The sequence below is a fragment of the Sceloporus undulatus genome, chromosome 9 (assembly GCF_019175285.1).
Source record: "Sceloporus undulatus isolate JIND9_A2432 ecotype Alabama chromosome 9, SceUnd_v1.1, whole genome shotgun sequence".
In the NCBI taxonomy this organism is placed as follows: domain Eukaryota; kingdom Metazoa; phylum Chordata; class Lepidosauria; order Squamata; family Phrynosomatidae; genus Sceloporus; species Sceloporus undulatus.
Window position 1 is genome coordinate 20,270,219 of NC_056530.1, and position 26,324 is coordinate 20,296,542.

A 26,324-nucleotide genomic window follows, 5' to 3' on the forward strand; every position below is an offset into this window, starting at 1 on the left:
TGCGAAAGCAACTGGGTTTTATTAGTTGTTACCCATTTATCACTTGCCGTTTATGAAGCCCTGCTGTAATTGCTGTATCCCCGTATAATTGCTGTGCGTGTTTTGATTCTGCTGCATGCAATAAAGTTCCCCTTTAGATGGCTCTGTGTGAATGTGGGTTACTGGGTCCAGATTTGTCAAAAATAACTCTAATGCGAATGTTTCAAAGATCCCTCGCAGGTCTGTCCTTACTCAGAGCAGATATGGCTGGGGTGGGAAAGCACAGTCCTCCATATCTCATTGTATGCAGCTCCCATTAGGCCTAGCTAGGACAGCCAATGTTGAGGACTGCTGGGAGCTGCAGTCCAACATTGGCTGAATTTGGGCTGAGGGCCCACCCTCATGAATGGGAACATGCCTGGGCTCTGAAAGCATACAAGTCACATCTAAGAACCTCTTACAGTACCTTTGACAGCTACCACTTTGTTTATGAGCACAATTTAAAACACTGGTTATTACAATTGGCTCTCCATATCCAGGGATTCTGCATCCACAGATTCAACCAACCACTGTTCAAAAATATTCTTACAGAAAATACTCCCAAAAGCAAATGTTGATGTCACCATTTTACATAACAGATGACATTTTACTATGTTATTGTATATAGTGGCACTTCAGCAACCATGGATTTTCGTATCCTGGGCGGGGGCAGTCTGGAATCAAACCCCAGTGAACAGCAAGGGCCCATTGTACTTCCAAAACACTATACAGCTTAAAAACAGACCTCTGAAAGTCTGCATCTGACTATGTCAAGGGTGGGAAAAATGAGGCCCCTGGGACCCCCCAGCTCCCCCAAAGCCCATCAAAACCCCAAGTGAAAAAAAATTAAAGAATTCCCAGATTGAATTTTTGAGCAATCTACCATGACAAAAATGTGCCCAAGCCACTCCCTAACACAGCAGTCTTCCAAATCCTCCCAAATGACAAAGGAAATCTAAATAATCAGCCAAAATGTCATCCAGAAAAGACATTGTATCATTTTGGGCACACCAAAATGTGTTTTTTTCCAAGCCGCCAGGTAGCCACAGTGTGGGGAAATGGCCCCTGCCCACTCTGCAGTTGCCCACTCCTGTGCCATATAAACTCCCGGTCTTACAATTCTCAAGATCCCACCATTGTCACAGGCCTGTCTAGTGAAGACATGTGACAGAGACTTCATAGGGTTTTCTTAGGCTCAGAATCCTGAGAAGTGGTTTTGCCAGTTCCTTCCTCTGAAATATAACCTGATATTGGTTGGTCCCATCCAAGTACTGACCAGGTCTGACCCTGCTTAGCTTGCAAGATCAGTTGGGATCTGGTGCCTTTAGGGTAGTTAGGGTCACCATGACTCAGAAACAACTTGAGGGCACACCACCACCACCAAGAGATGAATGCAAGACCTCCAAGAGCAGCGGCCCTCCTCAGGTCTTGCAAACTCATGGCTGTGACTTCTTTGATAGAGACTGTTGTGTAGTCTCCTCTGTTTTTACTGCCTTCCACTTTATCAAATATTATCATTTTTTCCAGCAAGTAACAGCGTTTCATTATATTTCCAAGATGACACCAGCCTGGCAAGTATGAAAGCGGGCTTTTGTTCACATTTTGCAGGCAGAACAGTTTATGCATCAGGAGTTTTAAGATCTCAGTTACTGCCTTTTTTACAATCTGTCTGCTTCTGCCAAAGATGTTGATACTGCTCACTCAGTTTACTTTGTACAGTCACATTTCTCCAGGCTCCCAAAAAACCAAGGTTCCTTCCTGTGGCCATTTACCTGAGACAGCTTTGCAGAACTGCTCTGTATCATGTGCAAACCAGAAATCAGGGTTCTCTGTAAATATCTGGTTCTCTCACTACAATCCCTGGCTAAAGAGGTTGCTAAGTTCTTTTTATGGCCTTTCTTCTCTGTTTCATCACCTTCGCCTCCTTCCCTCCCTCCAGCTTTTTGCACACATGCCAGCCATCTGATACTCTGCCATCCCCAGCAAAGCCAGCTTGCATAAACAGAGCTGTCCCAGGTAAGATTCACTGTGCCTATGTTCTGTCTGAACTGGAAATATTAACAACCTTGTGCTAGGAGATGTATCTCTCTCTCTCTCAATTGCTTGCCTGCATCGCTGGAAGCAGAGGGATATTTTACTACGTTTTAATCCTTTGGGTATACTGTATATATTAATACCTTATCGTGCCCTATCGTTCTATTGCATTCTTTAAAGGGCAGGGGGAAAATGTTCCAAATGCATAAATAAGACAAACAGCAGAAGCAAGCAGAGGGCAGACAAGTCTCCAAAGGAAGGAAAGTGTGTTTGCTATGCAGGCTGCTTCCCCCCCCAATGAACTGAAGGGGAATCAAGTCAAGAGGAGGAAATATTGCAGGGTAGGGAGGACAGCTGGTATATACATGGACAGACAGAATGGCAGCCTCTACTTGGTGACCTTCTAGCACATAGTTTGGCCAAGCTGCTTGGGTGGCAGAGTTGTATATAAGCTCCAGAGAGCCCCATGTTCAATAGCCCCCAAGCCCTCCCAGACAGTTGCCATGGTTGGCTTTGGCTATTGCTGCCTACTCAGCAGGGATGCTCAAAGAGTAATACTAAGCCCAGCTCTACATACACACACCCTAATCCTTATGGGGAGGGCAGAACCTGGAGCAAAGGCCAGCCCCGGCTCTTGGCCTAGGGCACAATGTTGGCACCAGGCTGGCATCCATGGCCACTGTTGACACTCCCTTCTTCCCTGCACAGAGCATTTTGCCAACCCTCTGCTGCCGCTAGAAATTCCTCTCTCGACATCCAACATTCCTTAGCAGAGATTTATCCTGCCTCCTCTCTAAACCTGTCAGCTGCAATACAGCAGGACCATGAGTTACACGCCTGCCCTTAATCTCCACCATCTACTACTGTATTCTCTTTTATGTCCCCCAGAGCCCCTCCTGATGCCCAGGACTCCTTTTCAATCACTAAGAACATCTTGGGGAGGTGATGGGTCATAAACATGGACTGGGCTTCTTTGTAGGGAGGGCTGCAACCCGTGATGAAGATGGTGCCCGTGTTCTTCTGAAAATATCAGTAAAGGGGAATTTAGATGGATGGGTGGAGCTCCATCAGTCTACCATTTTTTTGGCCCAAGGCAACCTTAAAGGTGTGCACCTTCAAGTCATCAGATGATAGAAAAGGGGGTTTTCTTGTTGTGTTGTGCGGGGGGGGGGGTTGCATTACCTTCCTCTGAAGCTGGGAGTGTGTGACTTGCCTGAGGTCATCCAGTGGGTTTCCATGACTGAGTGGGGATTGTAACCCTGGTCTTGAGTCATGGGACAACATTCAAACCACTACACCATGCCAGCTCTCAAAGGAGACCTTAGTAGGAACTTTACAAGTTGAGCCTCCCTTATCTTGAATTCTAAAATCCAAAATACTCCAAAATCCAATGCTTTTTTCACAGGTGGCTGAGACAGTGACACCTTCGCTTTCTGATGGCTCAGTGTACACAAACTTAGCTTCATGCACAAAATTATTTAATATCTTTTATATAAAAATAACTTCAGGCTGAATACGATACACAAATGAATTTTATGTTTAGATTCCAGTCCCAACTCCAAGAAATGTATATGCAAATATTCAGAAATCCAAAGAAATCCAAAATCCAAATCATTTCTGGTCCCAAGCATTTTAGATAAGGGAGACTTAACATGTATAAGAAAGCTACACAGATCTTTGAGGACCTGGGCTCCCTTCCAGAAAGGTGAGAAATAGCCATATGAACCCAACTTCTGCCAGGACAGATCACCAATTCTGCCCAACTGTCCTGCACCTTCTTTACCCTTTGCAGAGGAAAGTGGCAGCAGCTTACATCACCCATATTTGTCATTTTTCTTTTTAACAGATATGCTTTTCAAGTACTTTAATTCTATTGATGATCCCATTTTATTTCAACTTTTGCATGATGTGAACTTTTAGCTGCATCTATTTCAACTTCTGTAAGCTCTTTTGACTCCCTGGGCTGGGGATAAGGTGATACATAAATAACTATTACAATGATAATAATAATGATGATGGCAAGGACAGTTTCCAAAAGCCATGTAGGATACTTTGGGGTGGGTGAGTGGGAGAAAATGTTTGGGTTCTGGCTTGGTAGCAGTGCCACCCCCAGGATCAAAGTGGGATTGGCGCATGGACCGGCATCCATACTCTGCCAGCAAAATCCAAGTGTTTTCAACTATTATTTCCCAGTGGGACACAGAGAGAGAGAAAAGCTGGGGACAAATAAAAAAATTATTACAGAAATACAGTGTAAATCGGTGCAATTTCTTTTAAAGTGGTCTCTGATGTTGGTGGACTGCCAACCACTATTTTCGTGTGCCAGTAGTAATTTGGTCCTGATTAGCTACCATAGTTTCTTTTTTCTTTCCTGGAAACCCACCAGCAACCAGTGGTTCATGACTGGGATCGGTCCAGAGACCATCACTTTGAGTAGCACTGTTTTAAAGTACATTAGTACAAAGCATTATTTTAAAGTACATTGAAGAGGGCTGTCAGTTGGTTTACATAGTGTGGGGGCACTGTTTTACAGGGATTCCCCATCTGTACACAGGCAGTAGTTTGGAAACTTAAAACATGTAAACCCGAGATGAGGACACAGAGCCACAAACCAGCACCACCTCTACACTGGGACATACTCCATGTCCATTTTATTGGAACAGATAGTATTTTTTTTCCTCCTTCAAGCAAACCATACCTTTTGCTAGTTCCTAAAACACATGCACACACACAAATGCACACAGAGAAGGGATCGCAATGTTGTAACCTTCAACCAAGGCAAAAAAAACCCAAGGCTGTCACACTAGTCGGCCCTCTCTAAGCCAGCCAGCAATGCTCACCAGTAACACTCACCATCTCTCACTCTTGCAATGAAGCCACATCCTCCTCTCTTCTGACAGCTACAATGAGCCTGGTTCTCCTCAAAAGCCAGAAATGCAACTTGTGATCCAGTACTGGTTGCCACTACAGCTGCATCCTGTGACTCCTACACTCCAAGCAAATGAAGCAAGAGACCAGCTGGGGTGGTGAGTGCCCTTCCCAGGAAAGTTAGTCTCTGTGGTCAACTATGCACCCCTATCTCAACAGATGTAAAATCCCAGCCCCACTCACAAAAATACACACATACATCCCTGAGCTGTATGCCAGCAATAGGAACCGGGAAAATTAGGTATTTGGGGTATGGAGGAGGTTACTGGTTACACCTTTCTTGGAGCTATCTGCAAAAACAAAATGTAATGTTTTGCAATGTAATGGGCCATAGATTGGAAGAGAAGTTCTGGTTGTAAAACAGAGGTGGGCAATTGCATGTGGGTCAGGGTCCAATTTTCCTCCAGGGCCCTCATGGGCTGAACCCGCACACAGATATACACACATCAAACCGAAAGACCTCCATTTTCCTCCCTGTTGCCATTTTGAGAGGGCCTGCAAAGGAAAAGAGGTATGGGGGGGGGTAATATAGAATTCTGGAGTACTTGTAGATGTGGAGATATTTTTGTATATTCTTATATGTTAGAGGTTCTTCCTTCATGGTTTGGGGCAAATATTGCCCAAAAAAGCAAAACTTTTCTTTAAAAAAATGGGGATGGGGGCTCGGGGCCACAAAAGGCCCACAAGCTGCACGTTGCCAATTCGTGTTGTAAAACTGGGGGCATGCTGGCTTGCTCATATTGTCCCCTTCCCACTTGAGCTGAAGGTGAAAGTCTAAAACTGACTTGGAGAGCTGAAGCATCACCCTTGCTCCCCAGCTGCCTCAATGAACATCCTTGTGCTTCTTGCAGCATAAACCTGTCTACCAGCAAAGGCATCTTTGCTCTTAAAAGCATCTTTGATCTTTGCCCCTTCTTTCCCATCTGAATGAGAAAGATCAGGAAGCTGCAAGCAGTGATTCCCAAGGGACTCAGCTCTGAATCCAATGTCAAGCATGTGTTCGGCCTTTGCCCATACAGGGCAAGCCTGCCACTCAGTGTCCAAAATCAGACAGTGCAGAAGAGAAACTACCAATGCATGAACACATACATTGCAGACAGGAAAGCTGAGGACAAGGGGCATTCACTCATTGTCAGAAAGGGATGCATAAGCCCCAGCCGAAGGAAGGAGTTCCCCCGATGCACTGGCTCTATGGGGATGATTGAGAGGGAACTAGGAGGACTCGAGGCAACTAAAATTGGTTTTCCCCAATGAGAGATACCCACTCAAAACACGCTCTGGAATAATGCCAGAAGGCATCTTCAGATTCAATGCACAGTGCACTGACACCACATTTCCATAATGCTCCCTTCTAAAAGCAATCCAAATTGGCTTCAACTCTGAGCAGTGACAGAAGGCACCTGTGGGAAGGAGAAGAGCCTGAGGCTGAGTAGCCTCCAGGTGGGTGAGAACAAGTGATCCCAACCCCCAAATCTCCCCAGTGGTGTCTATCTCCCTTTGCATGAGTTGCTATCACAGCAGCTCTCAGGATGGTGCCACTTGGTGTTGCTTCCGATGCCGCAGGATCTCTGTTGGCGTGAGAAGAAGGTTCTGCTGACAGATGCCACAGTGGTATGGTTGCTGCAGGGCAGAGGAGGCACCAGGGGAGGGTGACACTGCTCCTGTGGCTTCTTTGGAAGGGTCTGTATGGAGAAACACAAGGAAAGTGAGAAGAGCTAAGGTGTCCCTCCACCACCACTACTTCAAAAAAAAACCTATAGCTTGGAAGAGACCAGTGACATGTAATCTATTTATGTGTAACAAAGTACAATAACACCCAAAATCCACAAAACAAGTGATGTTTTTATATGAACAATCAAAATACACAAAATACATGATGAAGAAGCTCCACTGGCTTCTTTATCAAGAGCAAAAAGTAGTATATAAAATGACAATGTAAGTCACAGGCCTGATGAAGAAGCCAGTGGAGCTTCGAAAGCTTACATTGTGTATTTTATGCATTTTGGTTGACGGAATAAAGGTATCACTGTTTTGTGGATTTTGGATATTATTGCACTTTGCTATATGGCCAACACAGCTACCCCTGAATATGTTACCTACCTGTAACAAGTTGCCTTTCTTTCATAAAGGCAGAGGAGAACAGAGTTACATTTTGAAAGGAAGAGAATGAATAGAAATAAGCCTGTTCTACAGATGTTAACAACTCACATTTTCTGGCTGCTTTTAAAAGAGCCTTTTTAAAAACATTGTGACTGAAATGACATGGAAACGTAAACAAAAAGCAGCAGAAAAGTACGGAGTAATACAAGAGGTTAGTAGGTGAGAAGCACATTGCAAGGAGTAACATCAATAAATTACCTTCGAAGGACTGTAACAAGTAATGGAAATTAATTGCTTTTTAAAGTAACTTTCTAAATTCTGTCTGTAACACATGAACAGGCACAGACACATACACAAAATGTGAAATTCACAGGCCCCCTTGACATCCTGAAGGGGAAAGGGGTTGACTGTAAGGCCAAAATAAGATAGTGAGATGCTAAAGGGTAAGTTTTCTGAATCAAAGAAAACTTGAGAATCTGCTAAGTTATTAAACTCTTAGTAATCTTAAGGAAAAGTAGATTAAGCATTTCCAGAACATTCTGACCCTAGCATCAACTAACTGGCACTTTCTAATAATAACAACAATAATCTGAACCATAAGGAACAGGTTCAACACAAATAATGTTTATGTGTGGCTTGTTTGGTACTTTCCCACTATGACTGTTTCATGACTGATTAATATGTCTCTGGTAGCCTCCTATGACTTCCTATAAGTTGTTACATGATGTTGTTAGGTGGGCTTTCCAAAACTGCTATAAACGTTAAAGCATATTCTTTCTTTTGTGCCAGACTGATCAAATAGAATGCTGCCTTCTGGACTGGCATTGGCTCATTATATAAACTGCTGTCTTCAATTCCACATCCATCCATCATGAACCCAAAATTGGGTTTCCCCTTCAACCCTTTCTTGAGAAGAACTGATAAAGGCAGGCCCTAATCCATGTCCAACAAAGAAGGCTTTTCCAATTGTGAAAAAGCTCAGAATTTCTGAAAATCTCCTTCCCCGAAATCCAGAGGGACTCACCTCCTGTCTTGGCTTCTGGATCTGGGGGTTGACAGGCATCCTCATGCGCTACCCGCTCCAGAGGTGTGAAGGGCATATAGAGGCCACAATGTGGACATGTCCAGAAGCTGCGCAGGCAGTCACTGTAGAGGTCCCCCTCACTCTGCAAGATAGCCCAGGACAAAAGTAAGATGGGAGCAAAGGGCCCTGATACACTGCACAGGGCTACTCCTCAGCCCTCCCAGAATCACTCACCATCAGGCAATTGAAAGTGAGGAAGTCACCAACTCGATAGCCACCCTTCACCTCATCTGGGACCATCTCTGCCCCCTGGAAGAAGTGAGGCAGCCCTTCTCCTGCAGCCACAGTATGAGGTCCAACATAGAGGTTCTGCTGTTCCAGGGGTGTCAAGCGCCGGAGACTATACTGCACCTGACCAGACACAGAAGGCACCATATGGACAGAGTCAAGATGCTGGTCTGTTCAGCTCCAGGACCTGACCCACTCCAGCAATAGGTTATGACTTATAAGGCTTGGATCCAGATTAAAAGCCATGTCTCCCTATATGAGCCTGCCTGATTTTCTTTCTGCAGTAGCCCATTCCCACGCACACCCACCTCCGTTTTCAAGAATGCCAGCAGCTCTTGCGTAAGCTGGTGCACTTCTCGGGCACTAGGTCGCCTCTCCTCGACTTCTTCCTCCCTGCCTCGAGCTGCCCGGCTCTCCAGCTGCCGGTCCAGGACTTTTTCCCAGGAAGCACGGAGACGCAGGGCTGCACTGAGTTGCCGCAGGGCCGCCTCTGCCACAGGGACCTGTAATTCCAGCCACGAATCAGCCACAATGCGTGTGCAGTCGGCATTGGTGTCAAGGGAGCGGGCCAAGAGGAGCAGGGCCTGTAGGGCAAAATGAAAAAGCAAGGGAAGTGTTGGACATCAGGCCTCTTCATCTGACTTCTCCTAAGGCGCAGTGGTTTGGAGAGAGAAGGGCAAGAGCAGGGATGGAAAGAACAGTCAAAAATAGTTTTTAAAAATGTGTTTCTCAAAAGACAGAAAACCTTGATGAAGAGAATCCTGATTTGACAAGAATCTTTGTTGTTTGGGATTTATTGTGTGCAAAATTTACAAATGGATTCTTGTGTGTGAAAGAGAGAGAAAACAAAAAAAATTTCTGTACAGGCAACAGCATTTTCTGCACAGAAAATATTTCTGCATAGATATAATTATCTGCCAAAAAAGTATGGATTTTGTACAGCGTAAATCCCAAACTACAGTGTTTCCTGCACATGAAAGCTGTATTTTCTATGCAGAAAATGCTATTTTCTGTGCAAAAAACCCCCCACTAACAAATCTTGCACAGAACTCCCAAACTGCAAACAGCCTTCAAAAGCCACAACTGACACAAAAGTCTCTAAATGCAAATAACCTTCAAAAGCCACACCGTTTTCAAAGACTTTCTCACAGCAGAAGGAAATCCCTAAAATTACAGGTAGTTTCATTCATGAATGAAATTAATGAAGAATTACATCCCAGGGCTAGAGAGCTGGGCCTATCACCTGTAGAGCTGGTAGCCGGAGGCAGTTCACCAGGTAGGGCTTGTTGGTCTCCAATAGCGAAACAAAGGCCAAGATCTGGTGGCGGCTGCTGAGTCCCTCCTTGGCAGCATCTTGGCAACAAGAAGAACAGTAAGTGTCTCAGGTTCTTCCCAAAAGGCTTCCTTCCTTCCCCCTCCTCTTATTTATTATTATTATTATTAACCTTTATTTATGAAGCGCTGTAAATTTACACAGCGAAATCTTCCAGCAAGAAGGAACAGCAGATCACCCACCACTATCCCTGACTTTGCTGAAGGCACCAGATCCAACCTACAATACACAATACAGCAACATAGCCTGCTCATTCTAGGCTAGGAAAGTCTGAACCAGTTCTATTCAAACTAGTAGCCTGTGGACCAGTGTCGGTCCATGAGCTGTCCCTGGAGAATTAGCAAAAAAGAAGGAAACGATTGTAGCCAATGGGCACAAATATAGTACCAGTCCCTACTCATTGCCAGTCCATCACAATGTTAAGGAGCATTGCTCTTCTAAACTCTTTTTCCCTGCCTCCAAGTCATTTCAGACTTACAGCAACCCAATGGCAAACCTATCAAGGGGTCTTCTTTGCAAGATTTATTCAGAGGAAGTTTGCCATTGCCTTCCTCTGAGGCTGAGAGAGTGTGACTTGCCCAAAGTCAACCAGTAGGTTTCCATGGCCAAGCAGAGATTCAAACCCTGATCCTCCCGTGTCCTAGTCCAACACTCAAACCACTACACCGCAATAGTTCTCTCCCTTTTTTTAAGGTTCTAAGCTAGCACTTTAGCAGCAGCAGAAATCAAGCAAGCAAAGAGGGCTGGACAAGTAGCCACTACTGCTCCCCAAAAGTCCTATCAAAAGCAACAAAAAGAGACCACCATGGCCTTCAAAAGTCTTACCAGTATCCTCCATCAGAAATAGGATAACTGTTTTCTCTTACCTCTGTGAGCCTGATGCTCGAATTCCCTTTTGTGAGAGGGCTGGAGCAACTCAGGAGAATTGGCAAAGACACTAGTCGGGTGGAGAACAACCCCTGCCTTCTCTTTGGTGTGGAATATCTGTGAAGAACAAGGCAGAGGCTCAGAAACTGAGGACCAGCAGAACTGTATCTGGTTATTAAATACCTCCACAGAGGTTTTATGCATTTTATGCAATTTATATGACCACACTGCACAATTAATACAGTTTGACACTGCTTTAACTGTTATGGCTCCAACTTATGGAATCCTGACATCTGCAGTTTGTCATGGCACCAGAGCTTTCCAACAGAGAAGGCTAAACAGTTCATAAAACTACAAATCCCAGAATTCCATAGTATTGAGTCATGGCAGTTAAAGCGGTGTCAAACTGCATTCATTCTGTATAGGCAGCCAAAGATTCTAAAGGCAAGCTTGTTGGTGACATACACATGTGTAAGAATTTAGGCCACTTTCCTATGGTATCATACAATGTGTTAAGTTCCCTTACACCTATAGCTGTTTTTTGTTTTACAATTGTGCAATGTATCTTATTCAGTACACAGTTGTATAAGCCAAGGTCCACAAGCCTAAGAGTTTCACATGGGCCTAAATACAACTATGTCCTCACTAGAGTTGAACCATTGAATCAATTGGATTTATCTATGTGTTAAGTCACCATTCAGCAACTGATTCCATTGGTCTCCACTAGTTGGGGTTAAGCAATAGGCTTCTAACCAGGCAGTTGTTGATTCTTGGGCAGTGAATTAACAATTTGTCTTCAATGTACCACTTTCCTCACTGGGATTGCAGAAACAGCCACCATGCATTCCCCATTGCACAACAGCACAATAAGCGGACACACTGAGTATCTGCAAATCAATTGCTCAATGTCCATCTACAGAGGAAAGGTTGTGCAGGGAAACCACTATGCAACTATGTGAATGTAGATTTACACCACAGGTGCATGATGTAAGATTTCTGTCTTCATCTTTGAGTCATGAGATGCTTCGCTCCCAATTTCCTTCCTCCTCTTTCTCTCCCTGCAATCCCAGACCACAGGATATGACAAGGGACGCTCTCCTGCTCTTAGCTCTGATTCTACAACAGCTCAGCCAAGGAACCATGAGGGTGATGGATACTCACCTGGTCTGAATCCTTGCGGGTTTTGTTGTAAGGGTCAGGGACTGCCAGCTGCGGGTAGAGGCCACGGCCCAGAACCAACTGCAAGAGGGAGAGCTGCCCGGACGAAAGAGCTTGGCCAAGGGAAGCTGCTGCCTGCAGTTCTTCCACGTTATGCCGCAGCTGGAACTTCACATCCTGCAAGGATAGAATAGCACAATAGCACCAATGGGCATGTATGTTGGTTGCTCTAGAACTTCCTTCCTAAAAAGATTATATTAGCACCCTCCTATTATTATTCTCTGTGTGTGTGTGTTATGTGCCGTCAAGTCATTACCACCCCACCCCACCCATCATAGGGGGGTTGCCACTGCCATCCTGAGACTGAGAGTTTGACTTGCCCAAGGTTATCCATTGGGTTTTTTCATGGCCGAGCGGAGATTTGAACCCTGCTCCCCAGAATCATAGTCTAATGCTCAAACCACATCACCACACTGGCTCCCTAACATTACTGCTACTGCTATTATTATTTCTACTGCTATTATTATTATTTTATTCATTTATATTCCACTTTTCTACCAATACTGAGACTCAAGGCAGCTATCAACATATTTAAAAAGAACACAATACTTTTCATTCTATTCATATTTTTAAATATATTTTAACTTTAGCAAGAGGCAGAGTTTTTGGCTGTATGTGTTTTAATTTTTGCGAGCTGCCTTGAATCCCACAGCTGCAAAAAAAAAAAAAAAAGCCAGGAAATAAACAAATAAACAAATAAAATCATTATCACATCACCATCAAGATAAGAATTAGGCACCCCTCCAGATGGTGTTAGACCACAACTCCCAGAATTCATCAGCACTACTGACTACCATTTGAAACCAATTTATAATCGTATAAAAGACTTTAAAACATTAGTGCCTCCGCTGTTCTCAAGGCCTACCTGGATGTCCACCCCACGCTTGGCTTCGCCTTCATCTCCTGAGGAAGAGAAGGCCTCCTCCTCCTCCTGTAGTCGCAGCACTTTGCGCCGGCGCCCTTCTCCCTGATCATGTTCCCGCTTGAGCTTGTGCAACTCGCGACGGTGCCGGTGCCGGCTTTGGCGTGTATAGGAATCTCTGGGCCGGCTTGCTGGTTCCAGCAACCGATGATCTCGGAGCAGTTCCTAGCAGAGAAGTCAAAAAATGGCAGCAGCAAATGTTAGTCAAACACCGGACAAATTCTCTGTTCTGTTCCAGAACTAGGCTTAGTTCCAGGTCTTTCCAAGAATCCATTCAGTGCCAAACACAGACACACATGACTCCTATCAAATAAGCTTTCCTGGTGAGAACCAATGCAGCAGCTGGTGTACGTCAGAAAGGCATTTCATCCCTTTTACTAATAGAGACCAGCATCCCCTCACAACCAATGATAGGACTGGCCCCCTAAACAATTCATTCAACCCAGGCTATCCTTAGCCAGCAATTCAGTTCCCTATAACTGGCTATTTGGAACCTCTAAGCTGGTTCCTCCATCACTTTGGGCGAGGCCAATGGGAGATGGATTCCTAGGAGTTTAATAGTGCAGAAGCAACCAAAGATGAACCACTCATCGTTGGCCTTGTTCACCATTAAGGGGGAGATCAGCCCTGATGCAGTTCTTGCATCAGGTAGACCTGGTAGACCCTACGCACACCCATCCCCAGCTTCAGACGTACTTGGAAGTGGCGCCGAAGGTTGGCTGCTTCATAGAGGCGGTGTTCTTCCAGGCCCCGACGCCGGCACCAGCGACGGGATCCACCACGATTTTCAGATTTCTCCTGCCAGAAAAGAAGATCAGACAACAACATCAGCACATGCATGTGCAGGACCCCCCAAAGAGACAGAGTCCTGCCTGCGCTGTAGGACAAATTTAGTCTTCTCTGCCAGAGTGCTCTGGTGCACCACAAATTTTAAGATTTTAAACAGATTTAATTTGGTTGTTCTTTAATACTGTTTCAAATCTTAATTTTGTATGTTTTTATCTGTACATGGGAGGCTTTTGTAATTTTTTACCTTTTTTGTCAACCAGCTTGAGTCCTAGTGGGGTGAAAATAAAGGGCTGGATGATGCCCTCAGTACTCTGGAGCATGCCCCCCTCTGTCCTAGAAGCATGAGGTGCTGAACAATAGTCTCCTTTACCTTTCCCAGAAGGCCATGCTCCAGCCCTCGACCACTCACCTGCACCCAGGCATCAAAGACATTGAGCAGAGTAAGGGGATCTCCCAAGGGGCTCTCCAGGGGCCGCCGGGCAGTGGCACAGTCAGGGTCGCTCCGTCCACTGCTGCTGCGCAGAAAAGGGGAAGGTACGCTGAGCACAGCTGCAGCAGTCAAGGTGGGTGCAGCCAGGCCAAAGAGGGTCCCCAGCACCAGCATCTTCCCTAAAGATGGACAACAGCACCAGTGAAGATACAGGGACCTTAAGGGCAGTCTCTTTAAATATCTAAAGGTGTCACAGAGAATGAGGTGCTGTCTCTGCTGCCTCAGAGGATAGGACCAGATCTCATTGTTTAAGTCACAGGAGGGCAGACTTTGATTGAACGCTAGACCCTCTTAATGGTACGAACAGTTTAGCAAGGAAACCAATGACCTAGAGAGGTAGTGGGGCTCTCTTTCTCTGAACATCCTAAAAATAGGCTGGGCAGCTACCTGCTGTGGATGTTCTAGCTCAGTGGTTCCCAACCTTTGGTCCTCTATTTGTGTTGGACTTCAGATCACAGAAACCCAAGCCTACTTGGCCAACAGTCAGTAATCATGGGAGCAGAAGTCCAAAACATCTGGTAGACCAAAGGTTGGGAACCATTGCTGTAGCTGGAGTTTGTGCACTGAGCAGGGAGTTGGACTCAAAGGCCTACAGGGCCCCTATGATTCTACATACAGCATGGAGAAGCTCACAACCCACCCTGCATAGGTGTGTCAGCAATAGTTGCTCAGTGGCACACTGCTATGAAGCTAATCACATGACTGCACAATAAAACCAACAAAGCTAAGGACATCTAGACCAACCAGTCATTGCCCAGCTACCATCACAAGGAATGGGGACTCCCTGCAAAGCCCAGTCAGTGTTGTACTCACCGATCACAACGTCAACAGGCAGTTCAGCCAGGAGGCTCCCGATAGGTGTGAGGTTTTCCTCTGCATCCAGTGCACCTTGGTGCTTCAGGTAGCCCACAGCTGTCTCCAAGCTGGCTGGTGGAGGTGGCTCCAGGAAAGGGAATGCCCGAGGGTCACCCAGCTCCATGCTCTTCATCTAGGCACAAAGGAGAGAGGCTTGGGTTAGGTCCAGAATGTCTGAAAGACTGTATCTTCCCATAGGAGCTTGCCTGGCCAAGATAACTTCCTCTTGGTCCCACCATCTTTAAAGGCTCATCTGGTGAAGACACAGGAGGAGGCCTTCTGAGTGGCTGCTTCTAGGAAACTGAACTCCCTCCCAAGAGAAGTCCGACTGGCCCCCTTTCTCCTCTCTTTTGGTGCAGAAGGGGGGGAATTCTATTTAAGTATCTTTCATTCCAGGAACCACCAGAAAAGAAAGAGAATCTGAAACATCCGTGCCTTTCTAACAAGCAAAACAGGGTTTCTCTCAGAGCTCCAAGGCTGCTTCTTTCTCCAGGGAGCTACCCACAACTTACTCCAGCTTTTAGCCCCTCCATCCCAAATCTGTCTCTCAAAGCCTGGGTCAAAAATGTCTTGTTTCCTCCAATCAGTTGATCTTTTTGATCAACCATCCCCCCTCATTCTAGAAGCAAAAGGAAGTGATATATCACCCATTTGGCAGCCTGCATGTTACCACCTAGTGAACTTTCTCCTAAGAATCACCTCCATTCACTGTCATGCTGGGAGGTTTAGGAAAGAGAAGGAGGGAGAAACAGGGACCCCTTTTCGAGTGTGGCCCCCAAAAGGCTTGGCTATCATAAACCACACAGTGCTTCCTGCCTACCTGAAGAACCAAGGCATCAAGTGCCACCCGCTGGATCTCTGGCACAGGGTAAGGGGCAAAGGCATCATAATCTGACTCAGCATAGAGCCGGTAACAGACACCAGGCCCTGTTCGACCCGCACGGCCCTTGCGCTGCTCAGCACTGGCACGGCTGATCCAGAACTCTTGCAACCGCTGCAGCTTGGCTTTGGGGTCATAGCTGAGCTCCTTCACCTTCCCTACAAGAAATAGAGAACCACATAGATAACATGTAAGAAGGAAGCAGTGGCAGAGGGCACCAGCAAGCAAGGTTGGGGCCTGTGATGTTACGGAATTTTATTTTTTAAAATGTTGTGTATTCACAGACTTAATTAATGGATGTCATTAATAGTAAATGTAATAAGATAAGGATCTGTCAGGAGGGGTGAGAGTATGAAATGTTGGCAGTGACTGGCAAGTGGCTGAACATTTGAAGGGATGTAAAAAAGGCAAGGTGGAGGTCAGTCAGAAAGTGAGAGGTGAGTCCATCGACGTTATAAATCAGAAGTAGAGACATTAGAAGAGTTAGGATCAGAGATGGAAATTAGATTCAGGTCAGTTAGAGAGAGTGAGAGAAATGAGTGACAGAGTCAGGAATATAAGAGAGATGAGAGTTAGGGTCAGTCAGGATTTAGATGTATTAAATAAGTAATCTTTGATCTTATCTTCAACTTCTATTAAATAAATCATTTTTTTAAATTATACACTTGTGCTTCTGAGGGTTATTGGAATGCTCGAGTTCACACATTGTTTGTGGTGGCATCAGTTGTAGTGAAATCACAGTTCCAACCCTTGGGCTCTTATCACTCACCTTCCCCCTTTTATTGTAACACCTCAGTTCCAAACAGAGTAACCCTTCTCCCTGAGCTCTTTCCACTCTCAGCTACCAAAAACACTATTCAAATCTCCTCCATCCCACTCCAGACATGCTGAGGGGTTGCATCCCAGTCCCCAGAATGGTACACTCTCACCTGAGTCTACAACAAATCGGACACCATCGATGGTCACAGAGGTCTCAGCAATGTTGGTGGAGATGATGCACTTACGGACTCCTGGGGGAGGCAAGTCAAATACCTGCCAGGAAAATGAAGAGAATAAATTATTTATTAAAAATATTTCTACCCCACCTACAAAAGTCCAAGCAGCCTCACCCAGGCTAGGTGAGGAATGCTAGAAGCTGCAATCCAACTTGATCTGTAGGGCTGCTTAAACCCCATTCTCTAAAAAGGAGGGAGAGAAGAGTATACCAAGACTTAAACTCCTTCCAGAGACCTTTCACAATAGCCAGTTATAGCACTATGTTTCCACTTTAACTACTACAGCTACCTGCTATGGACTTCTGGGATTTGTAGTTTGAGGGGGCATAAAAGCTCCCTGACTTAAGAGTTTCAAATGCTCCACCCTAAACTGCACATCCTATGATCTCACAAGATGTTGCCATAGCAGTTAAAGTGGAACCAGAGAGCTATAACTGCCTAGGGTGAAGAGGCCCAAATCCAGCCACCCAGTCCAAGGGCTCACCTTGTCTTGCTCAGCCACAGAAAGGGTGCTGTGAAGAGGAAGGACCACCCAACGCTGAGTGTGGGTGGCATAGGTCTGTGCAGCCTCCATCACGGCCCCGATCTCAGCCACACCGCTAAGGAAGACGAGCAAGTCTCCTCTTTCCTCGGGAGGGTATTTGTGATCGATGGCTTGGAGGACACGCAGGAAAGGCCGAGGGTCCAGTCTCTCCTTCTGTCCACTGGCACTCTCCTCGGGGTGGATGGGTTCATATAAGACCTACACAGGGAAGGCAGAACAGAAGGTACATCCATATCCTTCTTACGGGAAACCTGGGCTGCAAATAGTATTGCTTAGATTAATTTATCACTTGCTCTCTGAGACCAATTGATAAAAGCTATCCTAGCCATATAATTTTAACATCACTGACTATCAAAGTAATATTTTTGGAAGATTATCATCTAATGTAAATCTAAGGGGGGGGGGCTTGTTAACATCTGTAGTCCTCAGTTTAGTGGATTCATACAGAAGTCCATCTCTGGTTTTGTTTTGTTTTGGGTTTTTTTAGCTGAAAGCCCTTAGTAGTTCTGTAAAAACTGTCAAAGTGAAATCGATTTCTCTTCATAAGAGAGTTTCTGATGAAAGTTTGGAAAAAATGTCCAAGGGGCAAGTGATTATCAAAGACAGCCCTGCAGTAAGACATTTGCCCAAACATAAATAATGACCTCCTGCCACAGCCTTCACCCATGCCAACTCCACATGTTAATAGTACCAAAAATATCCCCACCATACAAAGTGATTACAGTCACATAGCCTGACACCCTGCCTGCTCCCCAGAGAGCCAGCATGGTGTAGTGGTTTGTGCTCTGGACTATGAATCTGGGAGACCAAGGTTCAAATCCTCACTCAGCCATGGAAACATATTGGGTCAACTTGGGCAAGACACACACTCTCAGCCTCTTTCCAGCTCACCTAAGCAAGCACCAGATACTCTACTGACTTGAGGTAATACTTCATGCATCTGATGAACATAGCGGTGTCCACTGGTACATTTGCATTGTAAAAGCAATGTAGTTTGACACCACTTTAACCACTGTGGTTCCATCCTACAGAATCCTGGGATTTGTAGTTTGGTGAGACACCAGCAGTCATTAGCAGAGAAGGCTAAAGACCTTGTAAAACTACAAATGCCAGGATTCCTTGGGATGGAGCTACAGCACTTAAAGCAGTTTCAAACTGTAAAATGCATTATTCCTATAGTGTAGATGCACCCTTGATCACAGAACTACAATCTCAATTTTAGTCTCCAGCCCTGAATGTAACTACACCTCCAACTCATACCCGGGCTGCTCCATACAGCAGAAATAATCTGGTTTGACACCACTTTAACTGCCATGGCTCAATGCCATAGAAGTCTAGGAATTGTAGTTGGTTGTGGCACCAGAGCGGCACCAAATTATTTCTGGAATCTGGATAAAGCCCTAGTCAGGGATCTGATCCTCAGATCACACTGATCCAACTCACCGTGATGGGAAAGAGACGTCCCGGGACCTGTACAACGGGAGCACCCCCAAAATAGTCAGCAAAGAGACGGATGTTGATGGTGGCCGACATGAGCACCAGCTTGAGGTCAGGGCGGGCAGGCAGCAGGCGGCGAAGGACCCCCAAGAGGAAGTCAGAATGGAGGTGGCGCTCATGGACCTCATCAGCGATCAGCACCCGGTAGCCAGGCAAAGTGGGCTCTCGCTGGGCCTGGCGCAGGAGCAGGCCTTCCGTCAAAAAGACGATCCGTGTGGCAGGCGAGCGCGTGCTCTCAAAGCGGATCTGGTAGCCAACCTACAGGGGTGAGAGAAGGATAAAGAGGCAGTATGAATTACCCACCAGAAGAATAGAGAAGTGCTTGCAACTCCACATAAAGATACCCCCTGGATCCGATTCAGGCTTTACATTCCCAGGTTCTAAGAAAAGCAGACAGGGCAAAGGGTTTCAAATATATTTTGGCTGATTTGCATCCACCCTCCTCCAATTCAAGAGGCCCTTCTCTCTGTCCCTCCACTCTCACAGGTACAACTGGTGGGGATATGGAAGAGAGCCTTCTCAGTGGCTGCCCCCAGGCTTTGGAAAATAATTTGTCCCAAAATAATTCCTTTATTATTTTCCAGTCTGTTTTTCTACTGTAAGCTTCTAGGGGCAGGAAACAGTCAAAACTGTCCTTTGTTAACAATGCCAAATGCATACAGATGGCACAAGTAATCAAGATGGCTACCACTGTCATGCCAATAAATTGAGCCCAATAATGACTTCCTATTGCTTATCATAAGCCTCCAACTTTTTTTTACTACTTCTTGCATAGATTTTGTCACCCCAAATCCACCCTATATTTCCTTAATTGTACTTGTCAGTTGCCCCTCCTTAGCTCTAGAGGAACCCCCCGAAACCATCTTGTTGATACATGGAGAATGAAGTGGAAGGGCTATCTATACATGCTCTTGGGTGCTCTTGTGTCCCCCAGTTCCAGGACAGAGGTCCCTTCCTGCAACCCTCACCTGGTCTCCATACTGCTGCAGGCTCTCATAGGCGACCCGTTTGGCCAGAGCAATGCAAGCGATGCGCCGGGGCTGAGTGCAAGCCACATGGGCATAGCCGGCAGCCAGAAGGTACTGTGGCACCTGGGTGGATTTGCCACAGCCAGTGTCCCCAGCCACCACCACCACCTGGCTGCTGGCCACCGCCTTCAGGAGCTGGTCCCTGTAACGAGCGATGGGCAAAGCAGCCCGCTCCCGCTGCAGCCGTGCCAGGCGGGCAAAGCCTTGCTTCTGCCGGAAGTCCAAGAAGTGAAGCAGTGCCAAGCGGAAGGCTCGCACTTGCTCCGGGTCCAGGCCGGGTACTTCCCTTGTGGGCACCCACTGGTTGGTGCGGTAACGGGAGTCGTACACTTGTGGCAGCCCTACCGACTTGTGTCGAGGGCTAGGTTCAGATGTCGATGCCCGATGGCACGTTTCTGCTGGCCGCTTGGGTGCCCTGAGGCCACGAAAGCGCTCCAGCCGCTCAAAGAAGGCCCAGAACTCGCTCCGCTCTTCTTGGCTTTGGCCCCTGAGGTAGAGATCTTCCATGCGCTCCCGGGTGGCTGAGCAGCCACAGTCCCACTTATTGTGCCCCTTGGCTCCCTCTTCTTCTTCTTCAGGTGCCATCTCCAGAGTGGCACAGAGTCCAGGTCAATGCTAGCAAGGAAGGACACAGAGAGGCAGGCTGGCACAGGTGATGCGCAATGTATCTGGACAGGTGGGCATCTAGATCAATGCTAGCAAGGAAGGGCACAGAGAGGCAGGCAGGCTGGCTGGCACAGGAGATAAACAAGGTCTCTGGGCAGCTTGGCAGCAAGAAATGTGGTTCTGGGATGCAGTGTCCTTTTCTTCCTGGCTAGGAAGAACTTGGGAGACGTTTTCTTTTCTCCTTCTGAAGACCCTGAAGACACAGAGAAAGGAGAAAGTGAGCATAGCCGGTAACATGGGTGGGTCATTCATTCACAGGTTGACCTGTCATTCTCCTTTTCCAAGATGTGCCCTACATTTCTCTTCTTTTTTAAATTCTTTTTATTGAAACATGAATATATGAACATGCATCGCATCTTTACATTTCCAATGCAATCTAATGAAATTACACCATTTTCAATGAAAGAGAAATGTTGGGGTTAAGGTTAATCCTAACAGGTCCGAAACACACTGCAGAAATAATCCGGTTCGAGATCACTTTAACTGCCCTGGCTCGGTGCTAGGGAATCCTGGGAATTGTAGTCTGTTGTGGCACCAGAGCTCTCTGGCAGAGAAGGCTAAATGTCTCACAAAGCTAATGGGGGGAAATTTAAGAAAACAAACGAAGTGAATTATATATATATATATATATATATATATATATATATATATGCGCTTTTATTTTGTGATGCCCCACATTTTGCTCCAGTGTCCTACAATTTTGCAGAGCCTTGTCCTCCTTTGAGGGTATGACATCTGATCACCCTGTTCATTATTATTATTATTATTATTATTATTATTATTATTATTATTTATATTGCTTTTATTTTAAAATCTCCCAAATGTTTCTCCTGAGTCCTACATTTTGCAGGGTCTTGTCCTCACCTGTTGATTGATTCATTCATTCATTCCTACTCAGGGCGACCACCAGATGTCCTCACCCCAAAGGAGGACAAGACCCTGCAAAATGTAGGACATGCAAGAAATAAAAAAAATGTAGCAGATTATAACAAATAAAAGCTTTAAAAACATTCATAGAAATGTAGATTTCCATGCTGTCCTAGCCATGCTCCAAATGGAGGACGTTCGCTATTTGTTTCCTGGAGGGGAGGCTGAAATGTAGGACGCGTCCTGGAAAAGGAGGACGCCTGATCACCCTGCTCTTATTGGAAAAGAGTGAAAACATTTGGAAGAGCCCACTTTTGCAAAAGATCTGGGCATAAAAGGCCCTGGGTGCCCCTTCTTTCTCCCTTGCACCCCAATTTCCCATGTGCATTCACACGTTACGCTCACCACTGCCTTGGAAACTCCGACACGCATCTTCTTTCCAACTGCAGAGCAAGAAAGACATTCTCGCTAGTGCGCATGCGCGGCTCGTTTCAGCCGCGCATGCTCAGTCTCCGCGAGTGACGCTGCCCCAGAGGGAGTTTTTGCCCGCTTTCCGCCCTGACAGCAAACAAAGAGGCTTTAAGCAGCTCTTCATTGGAGGAGCCAACGCAGGGGATACCCTGCACTGGAACTGAAAGTCTCCCCATTCAAAAGGAGCAAAGGGTTGCCCTGTGGATAGTAGGCAGACCATATTTCCCTGGCTGCATCCACACTGCAGTAATAATTTCGTTTGACACCACTTTATGGCTCAATGCTATGGAATTCTGGGAGCTGTAGTTTTTGTTGTGGCACCAGAGCTATGCTGAAACATGTTGACCTGCTTTCCTTTTGTGTGTGTGTGGTTTAGGAAGCTCTCTATTCCTTTCAGGTTACAGTATTTCACACCCAGAGGGAAAGTGGGAGTAAGAAGAAGAGAGAAAAACGGGGACATTTCAAGAGCAGCTGGAATAATAATAATAATAATAATATGATTTATTTATATTACATCAACCCCCAAACCCTCCCACCATTGAGATAATAAAAATGCACATTAAAATTTGCAGCAATAGTACAATCTGTTGGGATGGCAGAGGATAAATCAGGATTGGGACAGTTGCAAAGTGCAGTCAGCCCTCCATATCCACGGATTCAAGCATCCATGGCTTGAAAGTATTTTTTAAAGTACATTTCTCAAATAGCAAACCTTGATTTTGCCATTTTATCTAAGGGACACCATTTTATTGTGCCATTGTATTTAATGGGACTTGAACATCCACGGATTTTGGTATCCATAGGGGAGTCGTGTGGAACCAAACCCCAGTGGATAACAAGGACCAAGTGTATTTTGGTGATGGGCTGGGATTTGTTCCCTGAAATCCTTGGTGTGATTCCTCCAAGAAGCCATTCATTGCCTGAGATCCTTCAGCGCAGCGTAAATATCCTCCGGCAGAGTTACATTACACAACCCCTATAGTGAATACCAACACAGCGCAACAAATGTGGGTCGATTATCAATCCACATGGCTGACAACCCTTTGCGCAATTGCAGTGAGCAATGATCAGACGTAATACAGAGAGGCAATGCATGTTGCTGTACATTGTGTGCTGTAATGTGCTTCCTCATGCAAACACTCCCACCATGAGCACATCTGCTTATGCCGCCATATGCTTGACATTACTGTTGTGCGTTGTTAAAAAGAAAAAAATCACTCCCCATGAATAACATGATTTATGCCTCCGTGGGTCTCTAATGTAGAATTGAAATATTCTTCATATATGAATAAATGAAATATGCTTTCAGTAGCAGGGATAAATTATTTTATGATGCTAAGATCTCAATGAGGGTTAGATAATTGCATTTTTGGGCTGCTTATCTACTCTGGAGGAAGTGGCCCTTTATCTTGGAAATCCTGGTCTATTTGTTAGCATCAAGATACAACTGCGCTGCAAAAATAATGGGGTTTGACACCACTTTAGCCGCCATGGCTCAATGTGATGGAATTTTAGGATTTGTTGTCTGTTGTGACACCAGAGCTCTGTGATGGAGAAGGCTAAATATCCCACAAAACTACAAACCCCTAACCCCATAGCATTGAGCCGTGGGAGTTAAAGCAATGTTAAACTGCATTAATTCTCCAGTGCAGATGCTACCTTAGCTGATCTTTTCTACAGTACTCCAAACCATCCCTATCACTTGCCACACTATGTGGTTAAGGTCTAAACCCAAATTAATTGCACCATCAGTGATTGCTTTCCTTTGGTTCCTTTTTTTTCAACGACAGAGCAAACTCTGGATCACTGCTACCTCCCTACCGATTAATGTAAAAAAGAAATTGAGCTTTAATCACCATAAGCATTAATCCTCAATTGCAGAGCTCAGCAGATCTATGCAGAGGAACCTTTGGGTAAGACTCCCATTGCTGCAAATATGTGGGGCCATGCATAGAGTTCTTTAAGAGCTCTCAACACAGGTATTCCCATTCATGGCACAGAAGGGAAGAAGTTGGTTGCTGCTTCGGGTCACTTTGGATGTATGCTGCTTAAATGCGCATGCGTCCTAAGAGGCCGGAAGCCATGCCAACATGCTCCAGTCCTAAGGACTAGAGCGCAGCTTTGGCGCAGCTCTGGCCTCTTAAGATGCATGTGTCATTTCAACAGCATACCTCCAAAGTGACCCAAGCAGCTTTATTTTGGCCTGTCTGATCAGGCCCTAGGGTTCCCAGATCTTAATGCCAGGCCCATCCTCCAATTCTCCAGTCAAGGGTAGGATCTCAGTGCAAGAGCCTTGAAATCTCAGGGCCTAGATAAAAGTGACCTGGGAATTCTAGCCGTATCAGGGCTGCCAAAGAAAACCCACTTAATCTGGATAATTGATTTGTTCCCCCCCCCAAGTTTTTAACTATGAGTTGCTGCACCAGGTGACACCAACCCATGATGCCATCGATGCTGCCCAGATGCCAGTGGCAGCTGGAAGCCACTGGCTGGCCCCATCCCGACTCCACCAATGCCCCATGGTTTCTCCTGTCCTATGCTCCACTTGCTGTTGGAATTACAAGTAGACAGAAATTCAACCAGGGTCACTACATGAGCCTGGCAGGAACAGCTGTCGGTGGAGGTCCATCGCCCCCCAATAGCAATAGAAGAAAGTATCCTAAGGTTACTCTACAAATGTACCCTTTTTGTCACTGGACAGCTGTTAATGTTGGACATGATGCAAAAAAGGACTTCAACTTCCATCTGCCTGCCAACTCACTATAGCCCCACAGTTGTACCCAGTTGTACTCCTGGACAAAAAAACATTCAGAAAGAGTCTTGTGTAATAGAAAGTCTCTGCAAAGAGTTCAGCAGTGGAACCCAGGAACACAATTATAAGTGGTTGCTCCATTGCCATAGTGTTTTCACAAATGGACCCTCTATTTCCCCTCCCAGTAGCAAAGGGGCATGGATGATGGTCTCTGGAGGTGCTTTAGGGGATCAGCTGAGCCAGTTTTTGAGGAATGACCATTTTGAATGTATTACACACTGATGTCTCCACTTATGGGTTGTCTGTTGAATTCTTATGAATATTAAGTTGTGTAAAATTGATTTTTTATAGCTATTATGGCTTTTCATCAGCTTCAAGTACGGAAAACGGGCGGGACACCCATGCGAAACTGGCTTTTTCAGAATGTCTTAAATAAAGCAAAAACTGGTGAGAAGGATGAAGTGTACTAGGTTTTATAATAACTAAAAATGTTCACAAATCCCCGGCTCAAAGGGTATGCCCCAACATTGGTTAAAGAACTCTAGTATGAAATGGCTGAACTTGTTCCCAAGACCAGTGGCTCACTGCACCAGCTGACACCCCAGAAAAGGGGGTGACACCCAATTGGGCCCTCCTCTCACTGTCGGATAAGAAGGGCTGAGGAGCCCTCTTTGCTGTGGCAGCACCGTCTCCTCATAAGGGGCCAGTGCCACAACACGAAGGAGAGGGCCAGCAGACCCTTTTGCTCACCCTCCGGCAGCTTCTTCTAGAACTTGGGGCTTCTGGCCCAGTGGGAAAAAGATTGCCAGGCGTAGTAATGGACCCACCCCGAAGGGCTGCCTTCTGGTTCAATGGATCTGCTGGCAGGGTAGAATGCAAGTCACCACCCTTTACTGCCCACCAGTTGCTCTTCCAGTTCTGAGAAAGGCTGTTGAAGGGCGGCTATTAAAAAAATAACCTGCATTGGATGTCGAATATACTAGGTACAGTAGAACTACCTGACCAACGAATCCCTTAGATTTGCAGTCAAAAACATCTGGTGGCCTAAAAAAGTCTCATAGCTAACATAATTCTATTCAGCAATTGATCAATGTGTCTATCCTAATTACCCTACCCTAAATAAATAGGCTTCAGGATACCCTGCCCTAAATGAATAGGATTCAGGCCAAAGAATCCAGACAAGAGCTTGAAGTTGCCCATCAACTGTTAGCAGACTCAGCAGATAGATTGATTTATAATATGTATATGTCTGTTTGAATTGCAGTCACTGGCCAGTACTCTACACCATACTCAATTACAGATCCCAAAAGCAAGCATCAAGATGGAGTGAGCTGCAACTATACACCAGCCACCCCAACTCCACTATGATGGTGGCATCACACTGCCTGCCCGCCGACGGCAGGCGGATCACTCTTTCCGCAGCACAGCATTATACATGTTGCACTGAAGAAACTGCGGAAAGCTGCCGCACCATAGCAAGGCGGCTTTGTGGCATTTTAAAAGGAGTGGCATTTTGGGCCCTTCTTGGGCTGGCAATTGCCATCAGGACCGCAGCATGTGGTTGCTGCAGCCCCAATACGGTGCTGAGAGGAGTCTGTACAGCCCCTTAGTTAAGTATACTTAACTGGTATAACTAAGTAGCTGATACAGAAAACTGGCCAACTATCCTAATTTTCCATCTCACCATAAACCAGTATGTGCAAATTGTAGGAAACAGTGTCCTTTTTGTTCTTTCATTTTCACTTTCATTTATTTTTT

General features: G+C 45.8%; 1 protein-coding gene across 1 annotated transcript; it reads right to left on the reverse strand.

The window, feature by feature from the left end:
* Positions 1-3,563: 3,563 nt before the first annotated feature.
* Positions 3,564-21,820, reverse strand: DHX34 (DExH-box helicase 34). Its single transcript, XM_042440968.1, has 17 exons — positions 21,749-21,820; positions 19,751-20,669; positions 18,729-19,040; positions 17,226-17,483; positions 16,676-16,778; positions 15,687-15,904; positions 14,825-14,999; positions 13,931-14,130; positions 13,429-13,530; positions 12,676-12,897; positions 11,754-11,927; positions 10,592-10,709; positions 9,636-9,745; positions 8,701-8,976; positions 8,339-8,515; positions 8,105-8,246; positions 3,564-6,662 (listed from the first exon to the last, which is right to left on the reverse strand). Exons 2-17 carry the CDS (start codon positions 20,393-20,395, stop codon positions 6,505-6,507), a joined length of 3,390 nt encoding a protein of 1,129 aa, XP_042296902.1. The 5' UTR covers positions 20,396-20,669; positions 21,749-21,820; the 3' UTR covers positions 3,564-6,504.
* Between the last annotated feature and the right edge of the window lie 4,504 nt (positions 21,821-26,324).

Coding starts and splice junctions, on each gene's coding strand:
- DHX34 (XM_042440968.1), bottom strand. CDS start 20,395: ATGGCACCTGAAGAAGAAGAAGAGGGAGCCAAGGGGCACAATAAGTGG. Junction 13,531..13,930: donor TCTTTGATGCCTGGGTGCAG/GTGAGTGGTCGA, acceptor CTTTTCTGGCAG/GAGAAATCTGAAAATCGTGG. Junction 10,710..11,753: donor CCCGCAAGGATTCAGACCAG/GTGAGTATCCAT, acceptor TGTTCTTCACAG/ATATTCCACACCAAAGAGAA.